Source organism: Cydia splendana, chromosome 15 (assembly GCF_910591565.1).
Source record: "Cydia splendana chromosome 15, ilCydSple1.2, whole genome shotgun sequence".
Lineage (NCBI taxonomy): Eukaryota > Metazoa > Arthropoda > Insecta > Lepidoptera > Tortricidae > Cydia > Cydia splendana.
The window spans coordinates 18,224,051-18,240,995 of record NC_085974.1 but is presented as its reverse complement, the minus strand read 5'-3'; the positions used below and the strand labels follow the sequence as shown (position 1 = coordinate 18,240,995).

General features: G+C 38.0%; 1 protein-coding gene across 1 annotated transcript; it reads left to right on the top strand.

Annotated features, from left to right (window-relative positions):
* Positions 1-1,429: 1,429 nt before the first annotated feature.
* Positions 1,430-16,117, top strand: LOC134797803 (mitochondrial 2-oxoglutarate/malate carrier protein-like). Its single transcript, XM_063770167.1, has 6 exons — positions 1,430-1,660; positions 2,680-2,898; positions 13,312-13,491; positions 13,925-14,027; positions 14,588-14,706; positions 15,850-16,117. The coding sequence occupies exons 1-6, from the start codon at positions 1,581-1,583 to the stop codon at positions 16,028-16,030; spliced, it is 882 nt and encodes a 293-aa protein (XP_063626237.1). The 5' UTR covers positions 1,430-1,580; the 3' UTR covers positions 16,031-16,117.
* The last annotated feature ends 828 nt before the right edge of the window (positions 16,118-16,945 follow it).

Genomic DNA, 16,945 nt, shown 5'->3' with positions numbered 1-16,945 from the left:
AAAATGTAGCGTGAAAGGAAGATTCTAAATAAGTTTTTGGCAAAAATTTCATTTTTGGTACAAGCTTTTATCGCTGACTGTACTTTTCTTACGACAGACAACTAATACTTATCGAGACAATTCTAAAAACCCCTAACACAATTAGGTCGCGTTGTTTCATCACAGAGTTCCTATTGCCACCTCCTGTCCTGTCTCCATCATCAGATCAGCTCGAAGATTTGACAGACTACGGGACAGGTGAAGGCAAATAAAAGCTTGTAAAATGGGAAGTTATGTGACTGTTTCTGTTTCTGTAAGGAAGATATAGATCTGGGAAAATTTTCGGAGAATTAATTATAGTCATATCGCATGCAAGATAGAGCTAGACCATGAAAAGTCTGCAGCGATTTTGATACCTTGCCCACGCAGTGCATGTGTTTATTTTAAACGTCAAACGTCTTTGAAATTATGACGTAGAAATAACACTTGCACCGCGTGGGCTATCAAAATCGCTGCAGACTTTTCTTGGTCAAATTCTAACAGGAAATTTCACTCATCTTACTATATTATTTACATTGATAAAAAAACAAAGCTGAAGTTATCGATACTTGTAGTACATCCCTAGTTGACAATGAAAAGGATATGAAATATCAAATTTTCGATGTGTTTTGGTGTGTTTACACCAAAATAAAGCTAAAAGTATCTAAAGCAATACTTACCGGTCTTCATCCAACGGGAATTTCGCCATGAATTTCCTTTTTTCGGGAACATCGCGAGTGTAGAGATTGCCACATATTTCGCATTTAAAGGCTCTGATTTTCGGTGGCATTTACACAAAATCTATGAAGTCACTATATGTTTTTATCACATTTGATTGTATTTAAAAATGGTAAAGGATTTTGAAAATTAAACTCCAAGAAATACGCGAGTAATACATGCAAGGCGCCATGACAAGCAAAGCAATATGGCTGACAGTTGACTAAGTTGACTTGACAGCTAAATAGCACTGACGTTTTGTTTTGCTTTATTGGCTATGGTTAGGTCACTATTTTCCATACAAAACTTTTTTTTGTTCCTAGTTGCGTCAGCCTGATTGGGATATTCCGAAATTCAAACAGGTCGCAGTTGAATGGGATTCCAAATTTATAAACCATAGACTCGTGTGTAATTAAAAATTAGGTTGGCTACCTTGGTTTTTATTTTATTTTAAGTAATAAATTCAGAATTTAATAGCTCAGTTACAATTAGCAATCCTGCGTAAATACGTCAATGATATTATAATTTTTATAAATCCGGTTTTTACTGCTTTTTTGATAGTAATAGATTTTAGATTATTTGTGAGATTTTTGTTTAAGACTGGTGGATTCCGTTCCTTGTAGGTTCCACAATATGTGCTCATATTCCATTCTAGCTAGCTTTATCTGTAACCTACATACGTCAAATTAAAACGTCAAAGTCAAAACCAGCTGCAAAATCCGACAGCGCGGCGACGGAGGCAGTCTGTCATTTTCAAGTTTTGGTGAATTTGGTGCAGTGTTTTAGATCGAATTTATTCTTAAAACTTGTTACAAGTGTTGTGATTTAAGTGATAAATATACACCATGAGCCAGGCCGTAGCCGAACCGCCCAAGGAGCGGTACATCCCCAATGGACTCAAGTTCGCCTTCGGTGGCCTTGCAGGGTACTGTGCATATTATTAGAAACCTAAATTTGTCCTTTATTTCAAAATCAATGTCATTAACGCGTCTAGTTTCAAAACAAACAGGTGTTTTCTTAAATATCTATTTGTAAACTGAATGTTAATTTTTTTTGTAAAAGTAATTTTAGAAAGGCAAGGTGCTTTTTTCGTAACTATTTACAAAACCGTGCTTATCTATAAGTTAATCCTCAACTAATTTGTCGAAAGTTTAACGACCTTGCCTAATAGTACTTTCACTTTAACCTAAATATGATCTGTGTACACATTGGTTGTTACTAGGTATATAGTTTATTACATAATCCATGGTATACTCCATGAGCCCGAGTAGTACCTAGACTGGCTAGAAATAAACGAACCTAAAACGAATTTATGGCTTATTTAGTTTGCAGTTCTAATTATATCTTCCCAAAACATATAGGTATTCAATTAGAATCCTATATTATGGATTTATTTTATAAACAAATATGTTAAAAAGGCATAATGCAAAGTGATATATCCTTTTAACATATACATAATATTCAAAACTAAACTTTCGTGAGACATATTTTAAAATATTTAAATCACAATGGTTACACTCACTTGTATTTTTAGTCGCTATTGGCAACATGTTATGTTTATACATAATATTGTTGTAAAAGTAGTAAAGATGGAATAATCTTTACTTATCTCTCATATTGAATGAATTGACTTAATGAGATCACTCTTTTTCACATAAGACATGTTATTAATGCATTCTGTACAACAAGGTCCTGTAGACCCTGTAGTTCTGTTTTTATTTGGCCCTCCTTACCAAATTTAGGGAAGGGTTGCAGTTTAGCAGTATATGTATGTGGGTATGTTTGCATTGTGGGTTCCACAACCACATAAAGTAAGACCAAGCTAATTTGGTAGCGATTTTGATAACCCAGACAGTGCAAGTGTTATTTAAATGTCATAATTTCATAGAAGTTTGAGTTGTTGAGGCAATTTAAATGCATACTAATGTATTAATTTGTCTGCAGCATGGCTGCCACCTGTGTGGTCCAGCCTTTGGACCTCATCAAAACTCGGATGCAGCTGAGCGGAGGCGGGCGTTCCTCCTTCACCGTGGCCGGAGAGATAGTGGCCAGAGAAGGCTTCGTGTCTCTCTACACTGGTCTCTCCGCTGGTCTGTTGCGACAGGCTACGTACACTACTACCAGGCTTGGAGTGTATAATATACTCTTCGACATGTATAAAGAGTAAGTGTTATGTACAAGCTTTTTGACTATTTAAATTATGTACAATTTATATTTAATTACACAAACGGGTCTACTGCGATATAATTTCTTGATTTTACCTTAAATTCCGACGTTTCAGCTGACTTGCACCAGCTGTGGTCACGGAAAGACCCGTTTGTGTAATTAAATATGTGTACAAAACGCGAGAGTTTAAAGTGTTATATGTACAATTTATTTTATAAACTGGTCTCAATTATCAATGTGATAACGCAATTAATGAAAGTGTCTTTCTCTTTTGCATGGTTTTATAAAGTTCCTCATTATATTTATTATCATGTTGTCAATCGCGCCCATCAATACTGGCCACCGGCCAATAACTGGGCACCCTAAACTAAAAATGAATTCTATTCACCTATAAACAGAATACATTTTAGTATAAGGTTTCAATAACTAGCCACTTTATACTACAATGAATTCCGTTTTATTAAATGAAAATGAAATGAAAATGAAAATATTTATTTCAGACACCAAGTATCCATATTTTTGTCTACAAAACGAAGTATTAGTAGTATTAGTAGGTAACAAAGAAATATAAAAACTATACAGATAAACTCTAATGTTAGTGTTAGTAAAACATATAATGCTCATTGGACCGAACATGCATTGTCATCCAGTGAGTTATAAGAGGGCTGTCGACCCTTTCCGCAATCACCTTCAGGAGTGTGTTGGTGCTGCCCCGCACGCGTTGCCACAGGGACGCCACCCTTTTGCGCAGCACTGCGTGGAAGCCGTCTGTGCTCCACTCGGCGAACATCCCCGACGCGCTGCATCGCCAGGGCAGCCCCAACAAACCCCTGAAGGCGTTGTTGTACTGGACACGCAGAGCACTAAACGTTTTTTTGGTGTAGTTGCTCCACAGGTTGCACGTGTACAGGTTTTGGCAGTATGTTTTGAATAGTGTAATTTTGACCTCACGGGAACAACGTGCAAACCTGCGTGACAACATGTTACCCCTAACCGATAGTGCTCTGCGTTCCCTTTCAACGTCTTCATCATCTTTGAGAGTGTCTGTGACCCAATGGCCCAAATATTTAAATTTTGTAACAGTCTGAAGAGGAGAACCGTCTAGACTAATAGGTGGTATGGAATATGTTTTAGTACCAGATTTAAAGACTAAGATCTCACTCTTCTTGACATTATATTTGAGCCCGTGGGCCACAACATATCTCTCACATATATCCAACAGTATTTTTAAAGCGTTTATTGAGGGGCTCAGCAGCACCATATCGTCGGCATAGCTAATATTATTAACAAAACAGCCGTCCACCGAACAACCTACACCAGCACTGCTGAGCTCCTCAATCAACCCATTAACATAGAGATTAAAAAGTGTGGGTGACGTTAACCCTCCCTGTCTCACACCACACTTCATTTTATAAGGGTCTGAGTATCCCCCCGCCCATCTCACAATATTTATTTGATGGTCATACCAAAACTCAAACATATTTATTACCTCATCTGGTAAACTAGTCCCATTGCGTAACTTGTGCCATAACAACTTGTAAGATACTAGGTCAAATGCCTTCGACAAGTCCAAAAAACATGCAAAAACTGGCGTGTTCCGCTTAGTGTAATATTGAACAGTATGCTTAAGACATAGTATAGCCGATTCAGTTGAAAGTCCGGGTCGAAAACCGAACTGGGCGTCATGTAGGTTAATATGTCTATTCAGATACGTGTTAAGCACACTGTCCAATACCTTCGCCAGTATAGTTGCCAACGAGATTGGTCTATAGTTGGACTTGTCGGAGGCATCACCAGTCTTATTTTTTATAACGGGGACCACAATGGTCTTCATGAGGTCTTCAGGTAAATAGTTATGGCGAATACAAAATGTGTAGAACATCGCAAGAACCCTGGGAAGATGAGCACCCGCATGTTGCAGATGCTCGATGCTAAGACCATCGTGTCCGGGTGACTTACCTTTCGTCATTTGTCGTACAACCTTGGATATTTCCGCTGGTGTAATTCTGATTAAGGTACCATCCACACTAGTCCCAGCACCGAGCACCGGCAGCCGCCCATCCACCTTCAGGTGAATAGAATTCATTTTTAGTTTAGGGTGGTCAGTTACTAACTGGTGGCCTGGTGGCCTGTGGTGGTTTTGAATTCCATGACACCAACATATGATTAAGTTTTTAATGGGATTGCCTTAACCCCTTCAGTGCTAGGTACTCAGGTGACGTTGTCGTTATGAAAGCACTTTCTCTAAACGCTATGTTATCTGGTACGCCGTACTGCTACGAGCGTAGCTCGGCTATGAATAAGCAAATTAGGGCTATGATTTAACCGCAATATTTTATTGAATATACTTAACTACTTTTTTTATAGAAACATACCTTTTCAGATAATATGTATCAGTTTCATGATAATCATAATATACATACAATATTACAGGGAAATACCCATTTATTATTTTTAAAGTAACTACCTATTTTGTAACTATAACGACAGTATTCATAGATATTTTACTCATTTATTCAGCCATTTAAACTGTTGAAGAAGTATTGTCTGGACAGTAATATAAGATATATTTATGATTTTATTTAGCATCGACCACAATACGTAATCTTGTACTTGGTCTAATGAATTTTTGTAACCAAGGCCGTTTTCGTTGCATAAGTCTATTATGTATTTTTGCTTGCAACCGTTTGGTTGTGACGTGAGCGGATAATTATTCTACCTAGAAATTTCCTACCATACTGCATACTTAGTACAGTCACCATTAGGTATATTGGAGCGGCCGAATTGCTCAAAAATACCTGAACACGCACTCTAACGCCTTGACAATAGAGTGTGTTCAGATATTTGTAAGTACCTTAGCCGCTCCGATATATTCGATGGTTGACATTGTCAATTGTATAGTAACTATTATGGTAACGTGTAAAATTTGTACAATTTTATCAATACTTAAATGTATCGTATCGTACTGTACCGTCGCCCCGGCCAAGGTGGTCAAAAATATCTGAACATGCTCTTAACGTCCTAACAATAGAGGCTTTGTTCAGATATTCGTGGACACCTCGGCCGCTCCGATATATTTGATGGCGACTGTACGTTACGTAAGTATATATGTGACGTTCCACGGGAAAAGGTACCTTATGAGGGTTTCTAGTTTCGGAGATATGAAATGTTTTGTAAAGAGGTGAAAAATAGCTCAATTTTTTTTTATTGTGTGATCTGAAACCTTAATGCGTAACGTTTGTTTACCTGTTTTTATTTTTGTTATAAGTTAGTTATAAGCCTAGTAATGTCGTCTCAGAGTTTAGTAGAAAAGGTACCTTATGAAAAAAAAGATTGAAAATTCCCAAAAAAACTAGTCAATACGGGAAAAGAAGTTTGGTAGAGAACTGTATTAGCATTCTGCAAAACTAATTTGATAATTTCAGTTCTGGTTGGGGCGCCTCGCAAATATTATAACCGTACATCACCGACATCACAAATCCAAGTAGCCTGCTATTATACCAAAGTTACTCTCGTCAAGTCTTTCTTAACTAGAATAATCTTCATTTGGTTTGGTCGCATGCAGTAAATCAGCCATTGGTTTGCTGAAAAATGCCAATACCCGACGCATTACCTTATGGAATATCTGAGGTCATTGAACCTCAATGCCGCTTATCTTCAATAGCAACCGAAATATATTATTGATAAGAAATAGACGATTTATACCATCTTAACCCCAAAATATTATTAGTTTATCCTAACTGTTCCATCATCATCATGCCTCATCATGTAACTTAATCACAAGGTACCTTTTCATTACATACAAATTATTGGTCTTTTTTAAGATTATTATGACGAAGAACTAATTAAATTTGGGGCAGTTTAATGTAAATTAATATTTTCTATTCATAAAAGATAAACTGTAATATGATTGATATTTTGTAGTGATGTATTATTAGATTTATTTCCATAAGGTACCTTTTCGTAAATGTATGGAGCAAATACTGTTATTGTTATGTACGTTTAAAGTGGCATAAGGGGTTAAATATAGTATTTAGTTGGGGTTTTAGGATTTATTTCATTTGAATGACAGAATTTCTTTCATATGTGCTCAGAAAAATTGATTGTGTGTCACATTAAAAGTAAAAATATTCAATTTTGTGATTTTATATGAAAAGGTCAGAAAATACATTTTCACCTCTAAATCGGTATTGTTTTTTGCTTAAACTGCCTGTCAGTGTCGTTTTCTAATAGATAAAATTTAAATCTTGAGAGCTCATTGCAATCAATCGTGAAAATGAAATAAAACTTTATTTTCAAGAGATTGGTTAGTATACACATAAATCAGTCGATATCAAAAGTTTCTATTTGCATTACAGAACAAGTCGCAATATTTTTTTAATCTCAGATATATAAGGTATTATTATTTGTAGTCAACTATGTAACTTACTTCAGGAACATAGTTTTTTAGGCGGCTAAACTTAAAACTTCTCTATCGTAAAGTTGCTAATTTCACAACATTATTTTCAAAAAATCATATCTCTGTAACTACGCAACCTAGAAGGTTGATCTTTTATGTTATCGATAGCTTATTTAATGTAGATTACTGGGGTATGCATAACTCCATACCCGCCATAAGGTACCTTTGACCGTGGGACGTCACATATTGTCTCAGAAAACGGACAATTTTACGTGTAACTGCAATAATATCTCGTACAGTCGCTACCAGATATATCGGAGCGGCCAAGGTGTTCACAAATATTTGAACAAAGCCTCCATCATAAAGACGTTACAGTTTGTGTTCATATTATTATGAGCACCTTGACCGCTCCGATATATCTGATGGCGATTGTACTACTCGACAACATACCTCTACCTTTGACATGATCATGAATTCATGAACATCAAACATCAACATTTATTCAGCAAATAGGCCACAAGGGCATTTTTAAATAAATAAATATTATAGGCCAATTTTACACAGATCGACCTAGTCCCACAGTACACAATAGTAGTACAGTAGTAGTCATCATCATCATCATCATCATCAGGCTATAGTAGTCCACTGCTGGACATAGCCCTCCCCTAAAGAGCGCCATAGCGCCCTGTCCTCAGCTTGCCGCATCCAGCATCTGCCTGCAGTCTTTCGCAGATCGTCATCCCACCTGGTCGGAGGGCGTCCTACACTACGTTTAGTACAGTAGTAGTAGTAGTGTAGTACGTTTACACGTCAATATTGAATTTACATACAAACAAAAAAAGACATGATATAATAATAACGACAGCGGTTCTCAAACCTTTTTCATCAAATTAAAAATTAGACTGGTTTTAACATGCTTGGTTTAGTTATTAAAAGACACTATCACTAATTTCGATATCCGCTTATCCTATCGATCACGCCGCGATAGTGTGATTTGTAGGTATGTATAAGTATTCAGATATTGGTAGATCACAAATAAACATAACGTAACAAATATGTAACATGTAGTTGTAGAAATTCACTGGTCTGTGGCTATTAATAAAGCGGGGAGGGAGCGAGAGCAATTTATAGCTTTTTATTGATGCTCTTAAAGGCATAAGACATGTTTGACATGTCATTAGACGGAATCATTTCACCATTGTTTTGGATGGTGGTATGTATATAGGTACCCAGTGAATAAATGTACCTAAATAAGACTATTTTCTGTTCTAAATATTCCTATCTCCTCGGTGTGACACCGCTACAGCGCGATTGGTTGATGTGTCCGCATCACGCGCGCGATTGGTTGATGAGTCCGCATCACGCGGGCGATTGGTCGCAACTAGTTGCGTTAAGCTGCACAATTGGCTCGAATTCGTGAGTGACACCGCTGAACTAGTACCATTTTTAGTGCCCGTAAGGCCAGTCCTTAGATATAATACGTCAATGCCTATCTCTCGTCTCCTATTTCGGTAGGACTCAATTTAAAATCGGCAATAGTTACGATATGACATTTCAACGGTGGCCTATGTTTTCACTTTTCACGATGAATCGCTCCGTTCGAAGCGTGACCTTATCCAATTAGATGTGCGTTGATAACAGTTCGCGTCACAGCCATGACTGCCATGAGATACCATAACAATGCCTCTGGAAATTAACACGCTAATAAATACGCGAGGGTCGAGCGATCATTGTTATCTTGTGGTCGCCATCTAAATATACAGATGTAGTGCATAATTATTTTCCATCGTATTTTCACGGAAACGTACGAACGTGTCTTGCTATTTCAGTCAGTTTCGGTACAAAAAGGACTGATGTTGACTGAGTAGCATGACTATAATACGAACGTTTCCGAGAAAATACGATGGAAAACAATTATGCAATACATCTGTAATACACTGTCTTGTCTAATGTCGATAGTTTCAGCTTTTTATAATAACTCTTTTAATTATTTAAGGAAATGAATCATAAATCATTTTATTCGTTGCAACCCTAGTGTTACACTTACTTACTTACTCCTCTGGCGCAGCGACCCAAAGTGTGTCTTGGCCTCCAACTAGGGTTGCCAGATGGTCGGGATTTGGCGGGATTCTCCCGATTTTTAGCATGTGTTCCCGATTCCCGACAAAGTGAAAATTGTCCCGAAAAACAGCTTCACGTTATAAAACAATAATTTCAAGTTCTGAACTGTTGTCGAGCTAGCGAGCGACCCGCGTCGAGCCGCTTGACGCCGCGAATTTTGTTTGTTTGTTCAAGATCTCAAAGAATTTATACTATTTTTATATAAAAACGTCTATGGGCAGAGTAGCTGACGTAGTGCCAATAATGTAAAATATCGTTGTTTTTAATACAATTACTTTAATTGGAATGTTTTTATTTTTCCTGAGTTAAGTCTCAAAATACCGAAAAATTTATATTTTTTCCCGATAATAGCGCCCTTCGATCTGGCAACCCTACCTCCAACACGACTGCTCGCCACTGATCCCGCTCCTGTGCCATTTCTCGCCAGTTTTCAATCCGGAGCTCGCGCAGATCAGCGTCCACCACATCCGCCCATGTAGGTTTTCCCTCAAACGCTCTTTTCACCGCCCGATCACCTCCCATTCGCTCAAGATGGCCGAGCCACCGAAGCCTTTGCGCCTTTGTCACACCAGTGATGTTTGGTTCCGCAACTAGTTCTTCGACATTATCAAACTACACAACGGGACTTAATCGCGTATTTAAGTCTTAAGATTTACCTCCGACGTTTCGAGGACGGCGTTGTGTAGTTTGATAATGTTTAATAATCGTGAAAGTTTAAATCAGTGTAGTTCTTCGACTTCGGCGTTTTTACAGATGTTCTTAAAATTCAGTACAATCATGGACCCTAATACTAGGGCATATTTAACAATCTTATAATAGTCTGTTCGGATATTTATGAACACTCTTGCCTCTTGCCTCGCCGTTGCCTATCTGATGGCAACTGTAAATATTTATATTTTAATTCTAAACTTTTACTGAATTAGGTTCCATGTTCAAAAAATAATTATAGAAAATATAGAATAAGAATAAGAATAAGAATAAATTTATTATCAAAAGAACACATAACAGAGTATGGCAGGGGTCTCCGCACTAGGCTACGCCTGTATCGCGGGGAACCAGTTACAGTTTAAATAAGAGATCTAAGTTACACAATCAAGTCCAGTAATATCTTAGGTATGTTTTTGATATAATATAACAGACTTAAAATGAAAACTTATAACATACTTATAAGTAAGAAAAATATATACATTTCTATGGCAAAACATGATAAATAAACCTAAATTATTTTAACTAAAATATCTTCTGTCTCGGCATAGTTAAGCGATTGTAAAAAATTAAATAGGAGTTTCTTTGCTTCGACGATGGTGCAGTCTTTTGCAGTGTTTAAGCATGGCGTTGTAAGTGGTTACTCGGATTCGTTCACCAAAACGTTTACCAAAAACGGAACGTACTTCTGGAATCGGTAAGTTAAAGACACGTTTTTTAATTAAAGAACTATAGCAATGTAATAATTTTGAGAATTTGTGAGTTTGTAAAGAAATTTTCATTAAAAATAATTGACGTACGGTTAAGACGTTTGCTTGAGCATAGAGATCAATGGTTGGAAATCGAAAGGGCTTTTTAAGTATCACTTTTAAAACAGAACGCTGAGCCCTTTCAATTTCTAGCATAAAAGTCTTTGCTGCACTTCCCCAAACTGTGATGCAATAGCTAATTACAGACTGACAGAGCGCGGTGTAAACCATTTTAAGTATAGATCATCGGCAGAGTTACGTAGCTTTTTGAAAATATAAATGGATTTTCTTATTCTGGCAGAGAGTTTATGTATGTGGTTTTTAAAGTTCAGTTTTTCATCAACTAAAAGACCAAGATATTTTATAACATCAGTATTCTGAATGGAATCGCAGTTACATGAGTTAGAAGTAGGGTAGTCTGTGCATGAATGGATTTTTATAATAGGAGGAAGGAGTGGTTTAGATAGGGCGGTTTTATAGAAACAAAGAAATTTAGTTTTTTTGCAGTTCAGGGTTAGAAGGTTGGAACGGAACCAGTCAGATGCAATTTTCATACCCTTTTCTGTAGTAGCGATTGTGTTCTTCCAGCATGTGTCATTAAAAAGTATAACGGTATCGTCTGCGTAACAGAGAATTTCAGACTTAGGAATTGTTAAATAGCAAGTTACATACAGTTAGTTTTTATGAAGTAGCATCTAATTCTATAAATATAGTAAATCAGTGCCGCCGCGGTGGTCTGTCCGCCATTCCATCTATTCTCAGAATCTGCTGACGTTTCCCAATCTTGTTGTCGTGGCATTGGTCTATGAGGCCGATTACGAGAGCACTTTTCATTGTATTCTTACCGTCAGGCGGGCGGTATGCTTGTTTGCCACCGACGTGGTATAATAAAAAAATAGCTTGTTAGTTAACTGAGTAGACAACGGTAGGGTAGGATAGGTACATTTTGCCGACTCGGCGAGTCTACAGGACAATGTAACTTTGCGGTGAAACAAGACCGCAATAGTGGTTTCTAGTTTACACACATAGTCCGTAAGTGTCGGGTCATTGTGCGCGAGTTGATGTCTGATAGGTACATAAGTGATAATACTGATAATATTATCTTAACTTCAAACTCGGGTAAATCCATTCGACCCTCTCAGCAAATATCTACCCTATTTCTTCATACCAAAATCGCATAATCCGACAGATGGATTTACCCGAGTTTGAAGTCTCAAATGTCTCAAGAACGACTCAAATGAAAACTACATGAATAGTATACCTAGTCAGTTGAATTCATAGGCTTTTTAAATCCAACTACGGAGGTACGTTCACGCTCCGTGAATCCGTGATTGTTGAGCCATTTAGTGTCCTAGCTGGATTAGTTCAATACTTAGGTATGCTATGGAATGTCCAATTTCATTTAATCACAGAGCGTGATTGTACCATCGCTGTTAACTGACAGTTCGTAATAAACCTTATTACCAAAGGCATAAGGTTGCATAAGGTCCATCGATGGACAGTTAAGAGTGTAGCTGTTTGTACCTACTGTTTGTCCTGTGTTTGTGGAAACTGAAATAGGTATTATGTGTTGTTTTTCCATGTGAGGTGTACAACAGTATTGTAGTTGTAAAAAAGTGTTATTTTTACAATAAGACGGCCTACTGTTAACGTTTCGCCCCGCGACCTCAGGCGATAACAGTATTGTGCAATAAAATAAGATATAACTTAGGTATATATTGCCGTAAAACATGATTAATACTGTAGATATACTATTTATAAACTTGAACCGCTCTCGGTTTCTGTTGTGTAAACATCACGACTCACTCGCGTCTTCTGACCGAATGGGTATATTCAATTTACTGACAATCATATTAATTGAAAAAATCTAGTTACAACTTAGTCCAGTACAACACAGAATCGATGATTTCTCCAAAACTATATATTATGTACCTACATGGGGGTGAAACCGGACTTATCTCAATAAGGCTTAGTTTCCCCTCTGGGTTGGAAGGTCAGATGGCAGTCGCTTTCGTAAAAACTAGTGCCTACGTTAATTCTTGGGATTAGTAGTCAAGCGGATGGTTCCCATGAGCCGTGGTAAAATGCCTGGATCACGCGAGGAAAAAGAAAATGGGATGAAATCGGTAGATCTTATGGTCTATCGTTAGTTATTATTACCCACTAATAGAGAAGCCTTCCTAAACAATGAAATTGTCGCAATCGCAACCTGTACCTACCACGCGACCAAATCGCCGTAAGCGCCGTGAAATTCATGTTTGTTGTCAAAACGACAGCAACTCATGGCGCAAAATACTGGTTTTTGTGCCGCCGGTTCTATACGGTAGTAATAATAGTTCAATGGTAAAAGATAATAAAGAATGAATTAACGAAAACGGCCGATCACGAGTTAGCTCAAAAAGGTTCTGTTCTAAATGTATTTTGTCCTCGTTTCAGACGAAATGCCGGCGCCGCCCCTGGTTTCGGCATGAAGACCCTCCTGGGTGTCGCTGCGGGCTCCATAGGCGCCTTCGTGGGCACCCCGGCTGAAGTCGCCCTCATTCGCATGACAGCCGATGGCCGCCTGCCCGCTGACCAGCGAAGGAATTATAAGAACGTGGCTGATGCCCTCATGAGGTATTAATCTCAACATATGTTAACACCGATGAAACCCCTTTGCACTCCCTATCCTATGTTTTCAAGGCTATAAACTACCTATATCTGTGCCAAATTTCATCTAAAAACCCGCATCCAAAACTAGTGAAAATTATAATGATTTCCGAGTTTTCACGAAAGGTTTTTGCTACTTTTACTTTTTCTTCTAATATCTTCTTCCTCGGTCCCTTATTGCTGAGGATCGCGACCATGTGTGCTCTGTCTCCTGTCTCCATAGTGTGCGGTCATAAGCCACATGGTTCACGCACTGCATGTTGCCGCCAACCACCCTCTTCGCAACATCAGACCATCTCGAGGGTGCTTTTCCTCGCGCACGCTTGCCATCTATTTGACCCAAGATAATCTGCCAATATAACTTTTCTCCTATAACTTGTTTTATTGCACTTGTTTACAGGATAGTACGCGAAGAAGGCGTCCTAAAGTTATGGCGCGGCGCCACACCCACCGTCGGGCGAGCCATGGTCGTCAATGCAGCTCAGCTCAGCACATACTCACAGGTCACTCACATATTCTTCTTTATATGTATTCTTTACCTCAGTTTCTTGTTATTGTTTGAGGTGCACAACACTCAAAGTTATATTCTTCTAAATTTAAAGGACTCCAACTTACGAGCGCTCCAAGTGGCGAGCGTACAGTTTTTTTCTGCTTGATTCGCCACTTGCACAAAATATGCTACGGAGTTTTTGCTTAACTTTTTTGCAAGTTTGGACTCGTGTATAAATTTTATAATGTATAGTGCATAATTATTTTCCATCGTATTTTCACGGATACGTACGAACGTGTCTTGCTATCTCAGTCAGTCTTGGTGCAAAGCTTACTGAGGTTGACTGAAGTAGCGTGACAAATACGAATGTTTCCGAGAAAATACGATGGATAACAAGTTTTTGCATTGCATTGAGTCTACTATGTTCTACTTCATTAACCGACTTCAATTTCATAGAAGGAGGAGGTTCTGTATTCGGTTGTGGCTGTTTTTTTATGTATGTTCACCGATTACTCCGAGACCCGTGGGCCGATTAGAGTAATTCTTTTTTTGATAAATCGTTTTGTGTTGCAGGCGCGCGAGGCGTTCGTAGGCTACGTACCTGACGGCATCACGCTGCACTTCTGCGCGTCCATGGTGTCTGGCTTGGTCACCACCATCGCATCCATGCCGGTCGACATCATCAAAACTAGGTGAGACACATTTTGTTCTTCAAAGCTACATCATTTGGCTATGTGGTTAGAAGGATATCATAGCATATCTAGTGCTGATGTAGGCCATAAGTTGACATGTTTGAAATAAATTCGCCAGTAACTGGCCGGTTTCAGTACCTGGCCGCCCTCAACTAAAAATGAATTCTATTCACCTATAAATAGAATTAATTTTAGTATAAGGTGGCCAGTTATTGAAAGCTGGCCAGTTATTGAGACATACTATAATGAATTCTGTTTATAGGTGAATAGAATTCATTTTTAGTTTAGGGCGGCCGGTTACTGGCGAATTACCTTACTATACCCGATACTTTTAAATTTACTTTACTTACTTTTACCCGATAGCACAGATTATATAATAGTTCTTACTATTATATAAATTATTCCTAATATTCCGTTTATGCGTTAGTGTTTGCGAAATACTCATTTTAATAGGTCATATGTCCCTGCAGTAACCGCAGTGTTTACGCCGTTTTATAAACCGCGCAATGATCCCAGCAAGAATTAGTTTTAAAACTTCGTGTAGGTAATTTAAAACCAGAAAGAGATTAATGTTATACAATAAAGAAAAATAATAGATAACACATGAATACAGGTGATTAATTATAAGATTTATAACTTAACCAGAACATAAATGATTAGGTACTTTCCGGTGTAAAATAAACTTATTGTCGTTAAAATAAATATTTAAGTACCAAAATAAATTAAAAATTTGCTACCTATTTCAAATAGATAGATATCTAACTATACATTTGTCGTAATAAACACTACATGTTTAATTAAAGAAATTCAATAGTACCTACGTAGCTAGTAACTATTGTAAAAATTGACAGTGCGGCGCGCGATGACGTGCGTGCGTGCGGGAGCGCGTGTGGCAACCAACTGGTTTGCTTTTCTACCGTCAACGGTAGCAGACTCGTAGATATAAATCCGAGCTCGCGCGGAGAGTTCCATAGGCCTGCCGATAGTTTTAAATTTGACGTAGGAACAATGTTTGAAATGTGAAAGTGAAGTGAAAATGGAAGACTCACAAAGGTTGTCGAAGACGATGCACCCTTCAACACGCACGTACTAGTTAAAAGTATGGTTTGAAAGAAAAGTTGTAATTTTTTGATGTCTTTTTAGAATCCAAAACGCCGCCAAGGGCCAGAGCCAGCTGTCCGTGGTGTCCGACCTACTCAAGAAAGAAGGCGTCCTATCCCTGTGGAAGGGCTTCCTGCCGTACTACGCGCGGCTCGGGCCGCACACAGTTCTAACCTTCATCTTCCTCGAGCAGCTGAACGCCGCTTACTTCAAGTACCTGTAGGGAGTATTTTAATTATTCTAAGCGTACAGTGAAAAATCGGAATTTTGATGAATTGTTTTGTGAATGGAAACAGTAATTTACATGGTACGAGTTTTTAAGTTCGACATACTATAGTTCGTTTTTTTTTTGCATTAGAAAAAAGGTAAACAATCTTGACGCGTCTTTTAATTGAAAAACACGTTTTAAAAATAAGTCACGGCAAATATGTAACAATTATGAATCTAATACGATCATTTATATATTCTTCTGCTTTCATAAGTAATAGTTATAGTCCGGTGGCCGGCTGCATGAAACAAACCTCATCAAAAAATAGAATATACCTACCCTGTAGAGGTACCTGACATTTAGTAGCTTCCAACGCACTTGGTCGGCCTAGGCTTAACCTGGCAGATTTTGTACAAATGGCAAAAACGTTGGACAAAAATTCATCAAAAAAAACCTCATCGAAAAATAGAATGAAACTTGTATGGTAGTATAGCTGACCTTGAGGACAGTAAAAAAAAAGTGGTCGGCCTCACCTTAGCCTGACAGTTTTTGCAGTCCGACCAGATTTATTGGGTCACGTGAGAGCTACAATTTACCTCATCGAAAAATAGGATGAAACAAACGGATTATAATAGCTAAAATAAGCCTGTTGACGTATGTCTTGGTCGGCCTCACCTTAACCTGGCAGTTTTTGTAGTCCGACCAAATTTATAAAAAAATCATCAAAAATTTTTTATCGAAAAATCGTATGAAACTGGTATGGTACGATGGCTGCCTTTGAGGACAGTAAAAAAAAAGTGGTCGGCCAAATCCTTTGTTGGCAGGTTCCTGTGTCCGACCAATTTTGTGGTACCACGTGAGAGCTACAATTTTACCTCATCGAAAAATAGAATGAAACAAACGGATTATAATAGCTAAAATAAGCCTGTT

Bases quoted from the DNA above. Each gene is read 5' to 3' on its own strand.
- LOC134797803 (XM_063770167.1), top strand. From the start codon at position 1,581: ATGAGCCAGGCCGTAGCCGAACCGCCCAAGGAGCGGTACATCCCCAAT. The intron at 2,899-13,311 runs GTAAGTGTTATG...TCCTCGTTTCAG, and splicing joins CTCTTCGACATGTATAAAGA to ACGAAATGCCGGCGCCGCCC. The intron at 13,492-13,924 runs GTATTAATCTCA...ACTTGTTTACAG, and splicing joins GTGGCTGATGCCCTCATGAG to GATAGTACGCGAAGAAGGCG.